At 45.9% G+C, this 17231-nt stretch overlaps 1 protein-coding gene and 4 non-coding genes across 10 annotated transcripts; 2 read left to right on the forward strand and 3 right to left on the reverse strand.

The window, feature by feature from the left end:
* Positions 1–1376: 1376 nt before the first annotated feature.
* TRNAV-AAC (transfer RNA valine (anticodon AAC)) lies at positions 1377–1449 on the reverse strand. Its single transcript has one exon. It is a non-coding gene; the product is annotated as a tRNA-Val (tRNA).
* A 3020-nt stretch (positions 1450–4469) lies between these two features.
* TRNAT-AGU (transfer RNA threonine (anticodon AGU)) lies at positions 4470–4543 on the reverse strand. Its single transcript has one exon. It is a non-coding gene; the product is annotated as a tRNA-Thr (tRNA).
* A 2012-nt stretch (positions 4544–6555) lies between these two features.
* TRNAI-AAU (transfer RNA isoleucine (anticodon AAU)) lies at positions 6556–6629 on the forward strand. The gene has a single exon. It is a non-coding gene; the product is annotated as a tRNA-Ile (tRNA).
* Positions 6630–7518: 889 nt separating this feature from the next.
* Positions 7519–12442, forward strand: LOC131832986 (uncharacterized). 6 transcript variants are annotated; one of them, XR_009354273.1, is made up of 7 exons: positions 7530–7969; positions 8164–8428; positions 8557–8660; positions 10409–10562; positions 10686–11098; positions 11631–11840; positions 11971–12442. XR_009354273.1 is itself a non-coding variant. In XM_059176229.1 (6 exons), exons 2-6 carry the CDS (start codon positions 8258–8260, stop codon positions 11719–11721), a joined length of 933 nt encoding a protein of 310 aa, XP_059032212.1. In that variant the 5' UTR covers positions 7530–7969; positions 8164–8257; the 3' UTR covers positions 11722–12442. The 6 variants fall into 6 exon arrangements, 1 of the variants encoding a protein (XP_059032212.1); XR_009354275.1 differs by having other exon boundaries at positions 7519–7969; positions 8557–8661; positions 10355–10533; positions 11631–12442; XR_009354274.1 differs by having other exon boundaries at positions 7520–7969; positions 8557–8661; positions 10355–10562; positions 11631–12442.
* Positions 12443–17079: 4637 nt separating this feature from the next.
* On the reverse strand, positions 17080–17162 carry TRNAL-UAA (transfer RNA leucine (anticodon UAA)). The gene has a single exon. It is a non-coding gene; the product is annotated as a tRNA-Leu (tRNA).
* Positions 17163–17231: the final 69 nt, after the last annotated feature.

Here is a 17231-nt window from a genome sequence, read left to right on the forward strand (position 1 = left end):
ATATGTCATTTACCATGTAGTATGTTAGAAGACAGAGGATGACTGCTTCCTGAGTGTCCCCTCAAAACCTTCTCCAAGCCCAAGCTTCCCTATTTCACTTAAAGGCAATTTCAACTTTTCCAATAGTTAGGTAAACATCTTGGCAACACTCTTGACCTCAATTATTCTTTCATTCCACATATATGAGGGGCTTCTCTTTTCCTCCCCTCAAAATGCATCTAGATTTGAAAAACTTCTCACCACTCCACTGCTATCACCTTGGTCCATGACACCTGCATTTCTGACATGGAATATTGCAAAAATCCCTTAACAGGCTTCCTTTCTTCCACCCTTTCCAGCTTTACAAAAAACTCAACCAGAGAGATCTTTGTGAACACAAAACACTCTGAGCACAGCTTTGCTCTAAATGCAAAAACATCTTCTGCTTTCATCAGAGTGAATGCCAAAGTTCCCACTTGGGCTGCAGTGTTGCCCAAGAGCTCATTTCTCCCACTGCACCCCTGCTCGGCTGTTCTTGCTTTGCTGTAGGTATGACTCAGCCGCTTACCTTACTTCAGGTGCTTTCTCAGGTATCAGCTTATCAGGAAACACAGCCTGAACATTGTATTTAAGCTCTACACTTCCCTGTTCCAGTGCTCCTCTCCGTTCTTTGTTTATTTTTCTGCATATCACTCATGGTCCTTTAACACACTAGGCACCTTATTTATTTTGTATGGAACCATGTGAATTATGGTTCAAACTCAAGTACCCATGCCTTCTCTGTTAGGTTTGTGGCAGGGGCCTATGAGTTCAACAGACAAAGGACAGATTGATAGGAGAAAAAGTACAAATTTTGTTGATGTGGCTATTTTTTGTTTTAATTTTACATGCATGAAGGCTTCCCAGGAAAGAAGTGAGAACCCAAAGAAGCAGTTAAACTTGAAAGCTTTTATACCATTTAACAATATTGTAGGGAAGTGGGTAGACAACGAAAATGAGAGTTTGGACTTTTAGGGGAAATATTTGTGGGACGGTAACTATAAGGGGAAACTAGTGGAAGCGGGGGTAATTTTAGTGGGATTTGTTTCTGCAGACTCATATTGGTGCTGACTTTCCATCTTTGGTGATCAGAGTAGTTCTCCTCCTCTCCCATGGGAGATGAGAGGGGAACACCTTCATAAAGGGACATTTATGCCACGCTTTTAGGTGGACAGGAGGAAGACAGAGAGCCCTTCCTGTTTGTTTTTTCTTAATTGCTCTCAGCTCAAAATCATCCTTATGCTAAAGTGGCATATTTTGGGGTCGCAAATATTTGCATTTGTTTTAAGTCTGAAACCCTCAAAAGAAAATACAAGTTCATTATCTAAAAGGAAATACGTTCAAAAGCAAAGAAATCATGTTTCCGCCCGGTTTCGAACCGGGGACCTTTCGCGTGTTAGGCGAACGTGATAACCACTACACTACGGAAACCCTGCGGAAGGTGCTCGGAAACCCTGTGGAAGGGTGCTCTCGTAAAAGTAAATATTTCTTGATAGCCCAGCCCTTTTTCCTGGAGGGATTTCCCTTTACCATGTTAATACAATCATATACTAGTAGCAAAGTGTTCGCCAAATATATCTACTATAATGTTCAGAGAAGCCTGTTTAGAACAGCCAAAAAACTGGAAACCACCTAGTGCTCCTGATGGTTTTCTAGAGAAAAATGACACCAGATCTGAGACATCATAGATGAAGACTATGTTGAAGTATGATGCAGAGAGATTAGAAAGGGGATTTTGTCATTGGGAGCTGAATGGGGTCGGCATGATGGTGGCAGGAGGATATCCAAGAATTTGAAGCAGGGGAAGGAAATAAATGAGATTAAATGGGAATATGTGGGCCAAATCAGAGAAAAATACAGGATGTACCTTCCAAAGAGGGAAAGGTGTATTTTGATCTGAATATGAGGAGAGAATTTGGAGCCTAACCATTAATTCTTGGAGTACAGATGTCATCAGTGAAGCCTTCTTTAAAAAAAAAATTAAAGTGTAATCTACATAATTAAAATGCACTAATCTTAAGGACACATCTCAATGAGAAAAAAAGTCACATCAACTTATTGATTCAATAAACTCAGCAAAGGACACCCAGGATAACCATAAAGAAAATTGTAGCTACCCAAATTATACTGAAATACTTGAAAATCAAAATTTAAAAAATCTTAAAAGGAGCTGGAGGGGAATGACCTACATTTTAGGTCAAAGGTTAAATGGAATAATAATCAATCAATCAATCAATCAATCAAAGAAAGGCAGGAAAAAACCCCCCAAAATAAAAAACAAGTGGGACAAATGGAAAACAATTAACTTGATGATGGGCTTAAATCCAAATATAAATAATTGCATTTAATGTAATGAGATAAACACATAATTAAAAGGCAGTGAATGGCATGGTAAATAGTGAAATAAAACAAAGAAAAACAGGAGCCAACTGTACCCTGGTTACAAGAGACACATAAGACGAATAAAGATGACAGGTTGAAAGTAGAGTTCTGAGGGAAGATATACCTTGAAAACACAAACCATTATATCAATATTGGATATATATCAATATCAGACAGAGTAGACTCCAAGGTAAAAAGTAAGATTAAAGATAAAGAGATACATCCAGTAACAATAAGATAATCAATTCATCAAGAAGATTTATTCTTTTTTTTTTTTAAAGATTTTATTTATTTATTTGATCACAAGCAGGCAGAGAGGCAGGTAGAGAGAGAGAGAAGGAAGCAGGCTCTCCGCTGAGCAGAGAACCTGATGCAGGGCTCGAAGCCAGGACCCTGAGATCATGACCTGAGCTGAAGGCAGCGGCTTAACCCACTGAGCCACCCAGGTGCCCCAAGAAGATTTATTCTTAAATGAAGCAAAACTGAGACAATGAAAACAAGAAATAGAACAACCAAAATTATGATTGGTGATTTTAAGGACTCCTTTGAGTAGCTGATGAGAAGCTGAAAGAAAAGGGGAAATAACTAGGATATAGAGGATTTGAACCATAGCTATTAACTGATCAACTTGATCTAGTCAGCACTTACCAGATACTACTCGTAACTACTGTAGAATACACGTGTCAAGAATGGCTTTGATGACCAATCTTGAAGACAGGGGGAACAAGAGGAGGCTATTATAGCTTATGGTCAAGAAGAGATATTGAAGACCCAAATAGGGACCAACAGAAGGAAAAGAAGGGAAAGACATGTTACACATGTTGAAGGCAAAGTTAGCAGGACTTTGTGATGATTTGATGGTGGGAGGAATCAAGGTTAACCACAGGTTTCCAACGGGTTTAATGTCAGTTGAATTTATGGTGCCCTGTGCCAGTAGTACCTATATGAAATCCAAGTGGAGATGGAAATATGAATTTGAAGCTAGGGAGAGATCAGTGTTGGATGTGGATATTTGGGGAGATCCACTCCAGGCAGGCAGCTAAGCGGTTTAGAGTTGATAAAGAAATTCTGAGGGAGAAGAGATCAACTCCAGAAATTCTGCAATGAGTCAAGACGTGGACATCAGCACTGGAAAGCACCGAATGCTTGAGATTCTTCCAGCTGCAATCATGGTGTGGGTACAAGACTCAAGAACTTAAAACTTAACCATCTAAGTGTGCTTGACATTCCTAAGTTTGATGTGCTGTGTATATGGAATTGTAGACATAAACTCAGCATTAAACAATCCCAACACAGAGAAGAAAGTGTGACAACAGGTGGCAGGGACAGATGAATTCAGAAGATCTCAGCTGAGTCTGAAGAGTAATGATTTCTGGAAGTAGGTATCCCCAGTATGGTCATCACCACATTTGTTTCACACCTAAAATTTCCTGGTTAGACACCGAGTGGACATACTTCCCAACCATTTCTCCTTCTCTGCCATTTCTCATCATGACCATGCTTTATCTTTCATCTTTTAATAGACATTTCATTCAAGTGAATTCACCAAACTATCCAGTGCCCAACGTTACCAATGAATAGCTAGACATGAAGAAGAAAGAACCACATAGCTGACCTAAAACAGTAGCATGTCTACTTTAGTAGCACAAAAGAGGAGAGCTGTCTGCCTCAGGATCCCAAGCCAGGGAACATTTAATAGGGGAGGTAGTTGCATTTCCAGATGCTCAGCAATCCACAAGAAAGTAATCCTTTCTTAGTAGTCAGTAATTTCATAGTAATACAAAAAATGTCTGAAAAGGCATGTTTTTAAAGTGGTTGAATCTCTGTCACTTGATCTCAAATGGTAGGACCAACGAGGGAAACCTCAGCTAGACTACTCACCTCCTGCAAATATCATGACTAGCACAGATATTCTGAGTCCTTTAATAAGTCTTTGTATATGTATTGGGAATTCTTCTCAAACCCTGAGTGTTATAAGAGTCATCTTGTGTAAATTCAAGTTGGTTCCTACTCACCTACTGAAAACATAGGAGGATAAATCATAAAAACCAGGAATAAAGCAAAGAGACAGGCCCTGCTGGGATTTGAACCCAGGATCTCCTGTTTACTAGACAGGCGCTTTAACCAGCTAAGCCACAGAGCCAGGTGTGGTACCCTCTTCACTTACATCTTATTTAAGTATGATTTCACACACTTTAACTATAACAAAATTTGTAGCTTGTCTACCAGATGTTTCAGAAACAAAAAAGAATAGACATTGTCTCAGTCAAAACCAAAGAAGAATGTTCTTTGGAAGGATGAACATAGGGACTAGACTGAGATGACTGTCTCTTCTTGGATCATTGTTTCAGTGTGGACACCACTAGTCTCACTAGACTCTAAACTCTGGCAGCAAAGACAGGCCTTGGTTGAATTCAAAAGGAAAAATGAATGGACTTTCTAACCACCATTTTGCTTTAACCCCACCTGGGCTCTCCTCTATGGGTGTGGAAAAGGACATGTTACTGGTCAAAGACCAGCACGTATCTGACCCATGGTTGTCAAAAGAACTGTGAGGATACGTTTGCACCTGTGAGGTTGTGCTCAAGGATGGTGGTACTCTTTTCTCAACTTCAGAACTGTTGACAGCTGGTGGCTCACCACTGAGTTGGTCTCTGGGAATTGTCCTCAACAGAAGAGGCACCTTGCTCAAATTTACACCCACCATTAGGGGTGCTCAAATCCAAGACTGGTTGATGGAAGAGTATAAAGTCCTCCCCTCCTCTTATGGACATTTCTGAAGGGCCGTTCCAGGCTCAAATATCCCTGAGAAATCTGCTGGTGGCCTCTGTTAAACTACACCACTCTCGTCTTCTGCTTGTTTCCAATCCCACTTCCCTCACCCTCTCCCTTTCCTATTTGCTGATTCTAAGAGCATTTCCAGTAATACTGCACACAACCTCCATCTCTGTGTCTGTTTCCCATGGAATCGACCACGACCAAAGGCAAGTGACCGATGCCTACTTCGATCTCTAGAGGTCGAAGTAAGTCTGAACGTGGCCCGGACTCAGAAATCATTTACCACAGCAAGTACCCTGGTAAAATAAAAGTGATTTTACCCTACAAACTTACAGACTTGTCGCCACAGAACAACAACAACGACAATAGGAAGATACCTACCAGTTGGTTCAGACGATGTATATAGATAAAACGTGCTCACGGACCAGAGGAATGATTTACGACAGTAAAAGCAAGTACCTGAAACGGGAGGTTAGAAACTAAACGAGACATGTAGCTGGTCAAAGAACACGATTCTCATTTCTAGGGAAATTTCTAGGGAAATCCAGACCACACAGACGCGCATACGTACTTACAAACGGAGCGTGAGGGCCTCTAGTCTGCACGCGGACCGATCGGCTTCTGAAAATGCCAGGACCCCAGCTCAGAAGGAGCCGTGCTGGGCAGAGGAGAGGCAGACGCCGCAGGAGAGCAGGGACCAGAGGACTCGGCGGCTCCCGCGGCCCCCGCGGACGCGCACCTGGAGGCAGGTGGGTCCGGCGCCGGCCGGAGAGGGCGCCCCTCCTCGGAGCTTTCCCGCGGTGCTCCTCAGCCTCGCGACCCGGTCAGTCCCGGCGTTTCTCCCGGGCCAGGTAACGGCTCTGACGCTGGACACCTCCTGCCTCCCACAGACCCCGCCCGGGTTTGCGGGGTCCTGGCTCTCCGCTCCGGGTCCCGGCGGGGTCAGAAGCTCCCGGAGACCACCGCGGCTCTGGTGCCCGCGCCGACGCCAGCCCCGCACTCGGGCGCCACCGCGCGTCCGGTGCGCCGCACTGCAGCTCCACGTCGGCGACGCTCCCGGGCGGACTCGGGGTGGGCGGCCGGGCTTGCAGGGTCCCGGGTCCCCAGGGTCCGGGCGGAGCTGACCTGCGGAGAACAGGCCCCAGGAGCGGGGAGGCACCCGGGGCCCGCTGCCGGGGGTTGGCCTGAATCTTCTCAGGTTTTCCTGGAAGAAGCATGATCCGTTGAGCCCGAATATGGGACTTTTCCCTCCCTTCTCCCCCATCTGTCCCTCCAGAGAGGAAGAACGCGGGGGATCAGAACGATTCTTTTTCCCAAGAGAAACCTGGGGATAGGATTGTTGTTCCTGTGTCCTTTCGGAAAAGCAGCGTGCATCCTGGCCGGTTAGCTCAGTTGGTTAGAGCGTGGTGCTAATAACGCCAAGGTCGCGGGTTCGAGCCCCGTACGGGCCAAGCAATAGGTGTATTTTGCACTACACCCGGAGCAAAGGCCGACTTCGGGCTTTACGGAGGAACCAATCTCTGAAGCCCTTTGCTCGGAGTCTTGATCCCCAGACGGACAAAGTCAAGGACCAGCCTGGGCTCCTAGCAGGGCACGATCGGCCCCAGAGACGAGGGACAACATACAGCGCTTGTCTTGCTTGGTTTTCCCGGGAAGAAATTGTTTTTGGGAGGGGGAAATTGTATTATTTGAGAGTTACCTCTGAAAACCAGTTGTGGAATCACCCTTTATATCACTCCTGGGGCATTCCGCATTTCCCAGTTCAGTCTAGAAGAATTTAAAACAAAACAAAACAAAACAAAACAAAAAAAAAAAAAACAAGACTAAAAAGCGAGAAAAAAAAAATCTTGCTTTAATAGTAAGAACGGCCAAGATCTTTGTTTTATACGCTCTCACACTTTATCTGAAATAAAAGGGTTCAGTAACTCGAAACACAATTTTATTTTTTGCATAAGCAACTACATTGATGTGTTTCAAAAAGAAACTTTAGAGATAAATGGAGATGTTTCCCTTTCACCCTTATTCTTCATCAGCCCACTTCTCACCATCACATCCCAGGTAAGCTCTGTCCATAATTTCTCATTTAGCCTTACTAGTTTTCCTTAGGCGTGGACACATAAATATTTATATTATTTTTTCTTCTTTTTCACACAAAAGATTTACGCATTGTTTTGCATTTTCACTTTTTTCTAGGTATATCTTGAGTATTTGTGATTGCACTTTGTACCTGGCACACTGTGAAAGTTAAAGCTTATTTTCAAATGACTTGGTCCTGCCCCTGGTGAAGTATAGATGTCGCAACCACAGAGGCGCAGAAACCTCCAGGTTCCTAGAGCGGACCGGAAATGACGCCCGCGGTGGGAAGCCGAGCGTCGGGTGGGGGACCCGAGCGGTCCCTGTGCTCGCCGGCTCCCTGCGGCTGTGGGCTCCCGCGGAGTGCGAACCCGGCTCCCCAAAGCCGGAGGCGCCGCAGGACCGCCTTTGAGGCGGCCCGAGAAGGGCCAGGCTTCGGAGCCTGCCACCTGACGAAGGCGGGGCGTGGGGGGACGCGTCCAGAAGCGTAGGTCTGCGACGAGAGCTGCCCCCGCGGCACTAAGGCTGGCTCCGGAGGCGCCCGGCTGCGGGGGAAGCAGTAGCCGCTTCTCCTCGGCCTTCAGGAGGGAACGGAGGGGATGGCTGTGCGGAGACAGCCCTCGGGCCCGGCTGCAGAAGGAGCTGGCCTGGCCGCTCCCCATCAGGCGAGGTCCACCCGGAGCAGCCTGGCCTTGCGGATGGCAGGACGTCCCTGTCGGTGCGTGTGGTTGGGGGGCGGGGGGAGCACCGAGCGGTTCAGGAGCTGGCGCGGCGGGTGCAGGAGGATAACAGCACCTGCTCAGGTAGCCGCGTCTTCTGCAGAACCACCCTCTGGAGGGCAGAAGCGACGTGACTGTGTCGAGTGCACTGATGATTCTGCGCGTCGTAAGTGTGAGATGTGTATTGTCGCAGGGCGAGCCTGTGGTCAGATGATAGCAGTCCATCGACCTCAACAGCCTGCCTCTACCCAGAAGTCATTAGAGATGAAAGTTCTTGAGCAGCGTTGATGTGCAGAGAGTGCTCCGCCGGATCCCCGAGTCCGTCTGGCCCTTGCTTCTGCGCGGGCGCTGTTCTGGGACACTGCCTCGTTCCTGATCGTAAAGGGAAAGCTCTCATTTCTTCACCTTGGAGAAGGATGTTAGCTCTGGGCTCATATTCCATCTCAAATTATGTTCAGGTACATCCTTGTAAACCGAGTTTGTCGAGAGTTTGTTTGTTTGTTTTATCATAAAAGGTGGTCGAAACTTGTCAGATGGTTTTTCTGCATCTATTAAGATGATCATGTGATTTTTACCCTTTGTTCAGTTCATGTGGTGTATCCCACTAATCCAGTCATCTCTGAGGTGTGTTGATGATGATGAATATCCCGGCAAACCTGGCAAGACTGTGTCCCAGATCTACCAGTTAACGGTGAGTCAAATTTTGTGTTCATTTAGGCTGCAGAAGCCTTTCAGTTTTTGATTTCTCAAAAAGGGAGTCCACGAATTGATGCTGAATTGGTGTGTTTGTGGGAATAAGGAGGTCCTTGGCTTCCTACACCATGTCTTGCTCTAGAAATAGCACTGGTCCCTTGTTCTCAGCAACCCTCGCCCATCCACCCACTCTTGGAGTACGGCCCCAGTGCTCGTGGTGGCTGTCACACCCACTAGCACCATACTTCCAGTAACTGCTCCCTGAGAGTGTGGAGACCATCCTGGAAGCTTAACTAGTTCTGTGGCAAAGGAGCTCGAGCTCTTGACCATTCCAGTGTTGGAATGATTTATCGTTTTCTGAGCACTGGGGCCATCATTCTGTGATGCGTTCGTTGTTCAACAAATAGCGTGGTGTCCTTGGCAGTGGGGAAACAGACCAAGTCCTCAGGCCATTCCTGACTCCTGTTTCTCCCCTACCACACGTCTCATCTCATCACTAAGTCCAGTGGCTCTGCCTGCAAAGTCAGCCCAGTTTGAGACTTCCAATGCCCTCCTCAACCACAAACTGCTCCACACCACCATCATCTCATATGGCCTCACTATTCCAGTAATTCCTGAGTTCCTTGCTTTACCTCGGGCCCCATAGTCTAATCATAACACAGCAACTGAGCGAATGCATAGAATTGTGAGTCCGATCTCCTGTTCCTTTGCTCCAGTGGTTTCTCAGAATAAACACCAGATTCTTTAATGTTACCTGATGGGTCTTACACAATCTGGCCTCCGTCTCCTTTCTGACATCTAGTGCTCTCCTCTGTCGCTCCACCATGCTGGCCTTCTTGCTTGAAGCGATACATGATTGACTATGAAGTAGGGAAGTCAGTCATTGTCATACGTATCCACACAAGGTGAATAAGGTTTGGGCAGTGCACTTGGGTAAGCTTCCAACCCAAGCTTGGGCCTTGAAAGAGAGATTTATACTGGCAGATGAGAAGAGGGAAGCAAGAGGACCTAGTAGATGGGATCGAGCAAAGGCAGAGGGTTGTAGCACGCTAGGGATGTCTCCATATGGTAGCCATGTTTGTTTGCAAACCAGTATTAGGCACCTGGAACAGTACAGGCATCACAGTAGGGGGTTGAGACTTACTTACTGAATGAACGAGAGATATTTGGATGGTATTAGTGGGCAGTGGGACAGAAGGTTTAGATGGCGCCCATTCAAGGAACACTTGCCTGTATAGGATTGGAGAAACAATATGGCGCATGTTTTTGGCAGAGAGGTTGAATTTTTGGAGGGAGTAGACAGAAATAAAACTGGAAAGATAGGTCGAAGCGAGATTAAGGAAGGGCTTGGATGTCACTCAGAGGTTTACATTAGGTGTGCTCAGGGAGATGTTGGGGGGCTTCCAAGCAGGGGGAGACCAGATGAAGTGACTGTCAGTCTGGAGTCTGGAATGATGGCAATAGTGGCTGGAGCCCGGGAGAGACATGTTCCAGAACCTCAGGCTTAACACACTGTGGGCCTACAGTACTTGTTAAATAAGGAATTGAATTGCAGAGGGGATATTGGAGCTAGAATGGGAGATTTAAGAAAGTTTCAGGAATGAGGGATCATTAAGAATTGTCTTTGAAGGATGAGGAGGAAATTTGGAGGGTCTGGGGACACACTTCCCCACGTCTTCCCTTTCCATCAGTGCTTTAAGAGGAAGAACCTGAACAGAGACATGATCCTCACCTGTCATGTCCTGGCCACCATCCTGGTGTACTCTTCCCCGGGTGGAAAGAGAACTGCCTGGAGAGGCCTGCGTCCTCGTCCGTGCAGCCTCCAAAGACCGCAGGAGTCAGACGTGCTGGGAGCCCAAACACAAGCCCAGTGAGTCCCGGGGTGAGCTGCAGCCTCGGGTACCTGCCGCCCCGGCCATTCCTTCCTGCTCCCTGGACACCTGGGCGCCGGGAAAACCGGGGAGTGGACCCTTAAAAAGGATGAACTTCTCAGACTCTCTTGTCCTTCTTCCCTGATTCTAGCCTACTTTCTCCTGGGTAGAGTTTTCGCGGTCAGCGCCCTTCTGCTCTACTCTGCTTCAACTTTGTGTTGCTGACCTTCCCGCAGTTACTCCCCGAGACCCAGAAACAGTATGTTTCCTGTGCTGGTGTCTTCACTGTCACAGGCAAGGAGAGGCGGGAATGAACTCGGAAGGTCTTGGCTTTGGGTTAGGGTGGGATTTTCGCTTGATCTGCTTTTTAATCACTGTTCAGGCAGGTACAGAGGAAGAGGAAAGTCTAGGAGAAACACATCGTCTCAAAGGAGGCAGAAGGAAAGTGGGGGGCAGTAGCAATGGCCCGATTCTGGTTCATCGATCACGACCCTGCCGTGAAACCTTGGAGGACTGGCGGAGGCTAATCGGGAGACCTGCATCTCCCCTTTCTTGGGTCCACAGGTAATTTTGTGTTCCTCTCATTATTAATGCATACATGCAAATTTTGGAAGTGTCTCAGGGACCCAGTCCACCAAAAGTCACCTGTAAGTTTTCTTACTTCATGAATGTGTCCAGCTCTGTCCTGTTTCTAGTATCTGGTCAGTGATCATTGGATTCTGGTGAGGAAGGTGAGTTAACCTCCCAGGCAGTGGGTAAAGCTCATTTCTTTGATCTCCCTTTTTTTTTTTTTTTTTTTTTTTTTGTCTTAGAGTCTCAGACATGTGGAAGTTACATCCACAGCTGATTATCTAACTTTCTCCAATTCCTCTGTGGTTTCTGGGCATTGGTGGCCCTTACGATGTTTGCCCGCGACTTCTTCCTGTTGTCCAGTGACCTGTATTAGAAACTTTGTTCCTTCATGATTTCTTCCTGCAGTTCAGCTTTGCAGTATAAATCCTCAAATTGGTATTGAGAAGCAATCTCTCTGCACCAACTTGAACAAGGGGTTGAATACAGAATATGGGAAAGAATTGTTTCCCTTTTTTGACAACAGGAAACAGAAGACCACATGTAGGACTGGTTACATAATTTGGGCGGCCCGGTGCGAAATGAAGGTGTGGAGTCTCCTGGTCGAAAATTATTAGCAATTTCAAGATGCTGACAGCAGAGCTTTAAAGCAAGCGTGAGCTCCTCCGAGTGCAGGCCCCGTGTTTGCTGCCCAAGTCGCACGTCCTGGAAGTGAGCTCGGACAGTGTGTTATGTGGTATGTGATAACAACCACGTGTGTGGGTGACCCACGCTGTAGTCTCTGGGCCCATTACACTCTTTAAAATGAGAGGTTGTCCTAGAATCATGAGTGTAGTTATTTTGTTAGGAGCCCTCTGTCTTCACAGTTCCCAGCGTTTGGAAGCTGTTGGTGTTAAAATCTCGACCTCGCCACATGGATGCCATCTCATTGGAAGACACAGAGCTGGGCCTGGAACCACGCAGAAGGTGTGAGTGTGGTGCGGCAGACTCCACGCCCTAACTGGGGATTTCTCAGCCATTCACCCCAAAAACGGTGTCACTGATTTGGGAAGGCCCTGACTTCTTCCCCTTGTTCTGTTCATTTCTCTTTCTGGAGCCTTGGGCCACAGGTCTTTTTCGGGGCAGAGGAAGGGAAGGGGTAGCATTGTGTGTGCAGGGCTAGCAGAGAGGCGGCCTTGCCTTTTGGCTCCTGGATTACGCAGGTGCCTGTTCGCCGTTATCTCTGCTTCTCTGTGCTCGCTGGGGGCCTGCCTCACGGGGGTGTCTCCTTGTCCTAAACAAAGTCCTTTCCCCATCTGTGAAGTTTAGGTTTTAATAAAAACTCTCTTCCCTCTGGAAGTGTAACAGGTTGTTTATTCCCACGGCATCATTTCCACAACTGTTGCTGTGGAACACAGTGTTTGTGTTTGGGGGCGGGCCTTCCTCACTCTGGTAGCTGGTCGTCTGGTGTCACCAGAAGGGCAGCGTCTGTGGGGACCTACCTCTAGCAAACCATTGCTGTGAGGGGACAGAGAGGAGGCCTAGAGAGCAAAGGGACACTGCCAAGCTGGAGGCGGTCTTGTGGGACATGTTGCCTTTGCACGGAGCGTATCTCACACAGGTGTTTGACTGATAAAGGTGTTGATGAGATGATACAGTTTTTAGAGAAGTGAGAAATGAATTCTAGACTATTTTAAAAGCTACAGAAATTAATCAGAAGTATTTTCACTAAGGTCAGCTTATAAAGGAAAAGAATTGTTTCCTTTTAAGGGGCAAAGGACAAATATTTACTGAGTACTTACTACTTACCAGGTGCCGTGCTAACACGGCAGTGTGTGTGTATGTCGTGTGCATGTGTGTCTGTCTCTGCATCTGCATGTGCGTGTGTGTCTGTGCATGTACATGTCTGCATGCGTGGGTGGGTGTGTGCATGTGTGTCCTTGTGTGCGTGTGTAATAAAGTTTTATTTTAAGTATTTCATCTTTTCTCTGTTGTTCTGCGTATATCTTCAGTGTAAAGAGCCAGAGGATTGAAATCTTGCCATTTGCAATGGTGTGGATAGAACTGGAGGGTGTTATACTCAGTGAAATAAGTCAGTCAGAGAAAGACAGTTGTCATATAATCTCACTCATACGTGGAATTTAAGAAACAAAATAGGGTCATGGAGGAAGGGAGGGGAAAATAAAATATGATGGAATCAGGGAGACAAACCATAAGAGACTCTTAATCATAGGAAACAAACTGAGGGTTGCTGGAGGGGATGGCAGTGTGGGGATGGGGTAACTGTGTGGTGGGCATTAAGGAAGGCACGTGATGGGATTCTCTGATGAGCCCTGGATATTACAGGAGACTGATGAATCACTGACCTCTGCCTCAGAAACGAATTTAGAAAAATCCAAAGGATTGTTTTTTTTTTCACTATTTCTGAATTTACTTTTCTCCTCTTTTTAATTATACAAGTATTATAGATGGTTGTTGTCAAAACACATAAAACACATCAATTTCCTGTTGAAAACAAAAGCTACCTGTTGGTCTCTCCCTCTATCCAGAAAGCCTGGTGGGAACGGAGAAACTTAGTTTTTTTTTTTCCCCTCAGTGCTGCATTCCCAATATCAAGATGCAGGTTTAAAAAAAAAGTTTAAGGGATAAATGGGTAGCTATTGTTAATTATATATTAGATGAAAAATTAATCTGTAAAGGATTTTACAGGGCTTATACACCATGGGAAGGCACCTTGGTGGCCGTCAGAGAATTCTGCCTACCTCAACATACAACAGCAGAGGTTGGAGTTGAGTGGAAATTGCCAGTATCACTGACGATTGGAGGAATTTAATAAAATCAAGTGCCTCATACAACAGGTTCAGATCTTCCCAGTGGCAGAGATAGGTATGGGATCATAGTTTAGATCAGCTGGCTCTCTGGTGAGGAAAAGTGACAGAAGGAAATTCCTATAGGGATGGAACCTGGACATGGGTGCCATTGGCGTGACAGTCTGAACAATGTCACTTACTGACCCCTAGGAGACTGCTGTATTTTCTCATTAGCAAGTGTCAATTGGGTAAAATCTTTGCCACCTGGAGTCTCACTTAGGAAAAAAATAAGCCCTCCACTTCCACTTATCCTCTCTCTCTCCTTAATCCATGAGAAAGAAAAAAGATGACAAAACCCACCTTTGGTAGGAATGAGTCTTACCTCTCTGTGGAGACTGAATCTCTCTCAAACCAACTTATTTCTGACTGTGAAGATACAGATGAACTCCTTGGGAGGAACTCCCTTCCTTCTGCGCAGGAAGTCCAGGAAGGCCAGGAGCAAACATGAAGCTCAATGCTCAGACTGGAATTCAAGACAGCTCATGAAAACGACCCACTGAGCTGCCCTCAGGATCAGAGAACTTTCAAATGTGGAATCCCCATGTTTGATCTCAAAATATAGATGCAATTTAACTATCAGGACAAATTTTATCTTATTTTTAATCTGATTTTGGAGTCTCTGTTAAGGGCTGCTATAAAAGAAATGTGGGAGTTTCTTCTAAGGGCCTAGGGGACTAACCTATATGGTGACCAAGAGACTTCTTAATTCACCAGGCATGTAACTGCTGTTCATGACATAAGGATTATTACCTCCATTTAACAAAGAAAGATATCAAGGCTCAGAGAGTCAATGGGAAAGTCAGGATTAGAACATTGGTTGTCAAGTTCCAAACTTCATAGTCTTTCAAATCATCTTGCCCCATACATTTTAGAGAGAACAGAATTTAGTAGTCTGGCTTTTCAATGGGGGAGAATATGGACATTCAATTATACAGTGTTGGCATGCAAAAGAATTAAACTGGACCACTTTCTAACACCATACACAGAAATAGACTCCAGATGGATGGAAGACCTAAATGTGAAACAGGAACCCATCAAAATCCTAGAGGAGAACACAGCCAGCAACCCCTTTGACCTTGGCTGTAACAACTTGCTAGACATGTCTCCAAAGGCAACGGAAACAAGGGCAAAAATGAACTACTGGGACATCATCAAGATAAAAGGCTTCTGCACAACAAAGGAAACCATTGACAAAACTAAAAGGTAACCTATGGTATGGGAGAAGATATTTACAAATGACATATTAGATAAAGGGCTACTATCCAAAATTTGTAAAGAACTTACCAAACCCAACATCCAAAAAACAAACTGTCCAGTTAAGAAATGGGCAGAAGACATGAACAGATATTTCTCCAAAGGAGATATCCAAGTAGCTAACAGACATGAAAAAAAAAAAAAAAATGCTCAGTATCAGTCCTCACCAGGGACATAAAAATCAAAACCACAATGAGATTACCACATCACACAGAATGGCCAAAATTAACAACTCAGGAAACAGATGTTGGCAAGGATGTGGAGAAAGAGTAACCCTTTTATGCTGCTGGTGGGAATGCAAGCTGGTGCAGCTGCTCTGGAAAACATAGGGAATTGCTCAAAAAGTTAAAAACTATCCTATCACCCAGCAATTGCACAACTAGGTATTTATCCAAAGGATACAAAGGGGCACAGGTACCCCGGTGTTTATAGTAACAATTTCCACAACAGCCAAAGTATGGACAGATCCCAGATGTCCGTTGACAGATGAATGGATAGAGAAGCTGTGTGTCCATATAGGCTATGGAATACTACTCGGCCATCACAAAGAATAAAATCTTGCCATTTGCAAAATGCAACTAGAGGGTATAATGCTAAGTGAATAAGTTAGAGAAAGACAAATACCATATGATTTCACTCATATGTGGAATTTAAGAAACAAAATAGATGAACATAAGGGAAGGGAGGGAAAAATAAGAATCAAGAGGGAGGCAAACCATAAGAAATGCTGAACTCTAGGGGAAAAAAAAACGGTTGCTGGAGGGGAAGAGGGTGGGGGAATGCCCTAACGGAGTGATGGGCATTAAGGATACATGATGTAACAATAAGGAGCACTGGGTGTTATATACAATTGATGAATCACTGAACTCTATCTCTGAGACGAATACAGTATATGTTAATTAAATTGAATTTAAATGGAAAAAAAAAAGTGTTGGGATCACCGGCAGTTCTCTGGAATTAAGGTGGAGTTGGATCTGTATCTCACATATTAAAACACAGGAAAAATTTGGATAAATCAAAGACCTAAATACAAAAAAGAAATCCTGTACATTCTAGAAGAAAGCATGGCATTCCTCTGTCACTCTTTTTGACCTCCTAGCAGGGGAAAGGCACATCTAAGTCAGACATTGAACCAGAATGCCCCTCACTTGGGCCACAGACCCAAATCACTGCAAAGTTCTAGGGCAAATAACAAACTGGATCATTGGGGACATACCAGAACGCATTGGCTTAATTGATTCATATTTAAAGAGCCCCTCTAAATCCTTAAGAGAAAGACGTAACAAACCGATAGAAAAACGAGCACACAGAAAAGGAAATGCAGGTGGCTTATGAACTTAAAAAATGCTCAACAACAGTAACCCGAGAAAGGCAAAATCAAGTGCACTGAGGGGTGGATTTCAGATTTCAAAGCCCTCCTGTTCTGCTGGGAAGGGTTCACCCCTGCTCTCTGGGGCGAGCTGGAAGGGCAGCGCCCGAGAGCTCTGACGACCTTTGGAAACAGAAAGAATCCCGCCGCAGGTGGTTCTCGCTTCGCAGGGGCCGCAGGGAAGAGGGATTCTTCCCTGTGGCCTCAAGGGCAAAGCCCCCAGGCTTCCACCCCCTTGCAACTGCGGGGCCCGGAGTGAAATCTTATTAGAGGGGCTGTGGACGTGGGAGAGTTCTTAGGTTGGCAGTTCGATGGGGCCGGGGCCGAAAACAGTTGGCGCAGGTACTACTACCTGCTAGTCCTCCTTACTGCTTGGAGGCAGAGCAAGATAACATTTCCTACCGTGTTCGCGGGGGGACAGAAAAGCAGACGCGGGATCCGACCCCAGGCTCTGCTGGAGGACGGCGCTTCCCCGAAAGGGCTGCAGAGACGGAAACCTGCTCTACCGGGAGTGGGGTTCGAACCCACGCGGGCACACGCCCATTGGATCTTAAGTCCAACGCCTTAACCACTCGGCCATCCCGGTGGCTGGGCTCTCGCCCTCGGCAAGTACTTTTTTATTGGAACCAGTGTCTCCGCGCCGCGGCCGGAGAAT

This window comes from Mustela lutreola, chromosome 6 (assembly GCF_030435805.1).
Source record: "Mustela lutreola isolate mMusLut2 chromosome 6, mMusLut2.pri, whole genome shotgun sequence".
Taxonomy (NCBI): Eukaryota; Metazoa; Chordata; class Mammalia; order Carnivora; family Mustelidae; genus Mustela; species Mustela lutreola.

Excerpts from the sequence above, each read along its gene's own strand:
- LOC131832986 (XM_059176229.1), top strand. The coding sequence starts at position 8,258 with ATGTGCAGAGAGTGCTCCGCCGGATCCCCGAGTCCGTCTGGCCCTTGC. Across the intron at positions 8,429-8,556 it reads CCATCTCAAATTATGTTCAG|TTCATGTGGTGTATCCCACT; the intron begins GTACATCCTTGT and ends CCCTTTGTTCAG. Across the intron at positions 8,661-10,408 it reads TCCCAGATCTACCAGTTAAC|GCCACCATCCTGGTGTACTC; the intron begins GGTGAGTCAAAT and ends TGTCATGTCCTG.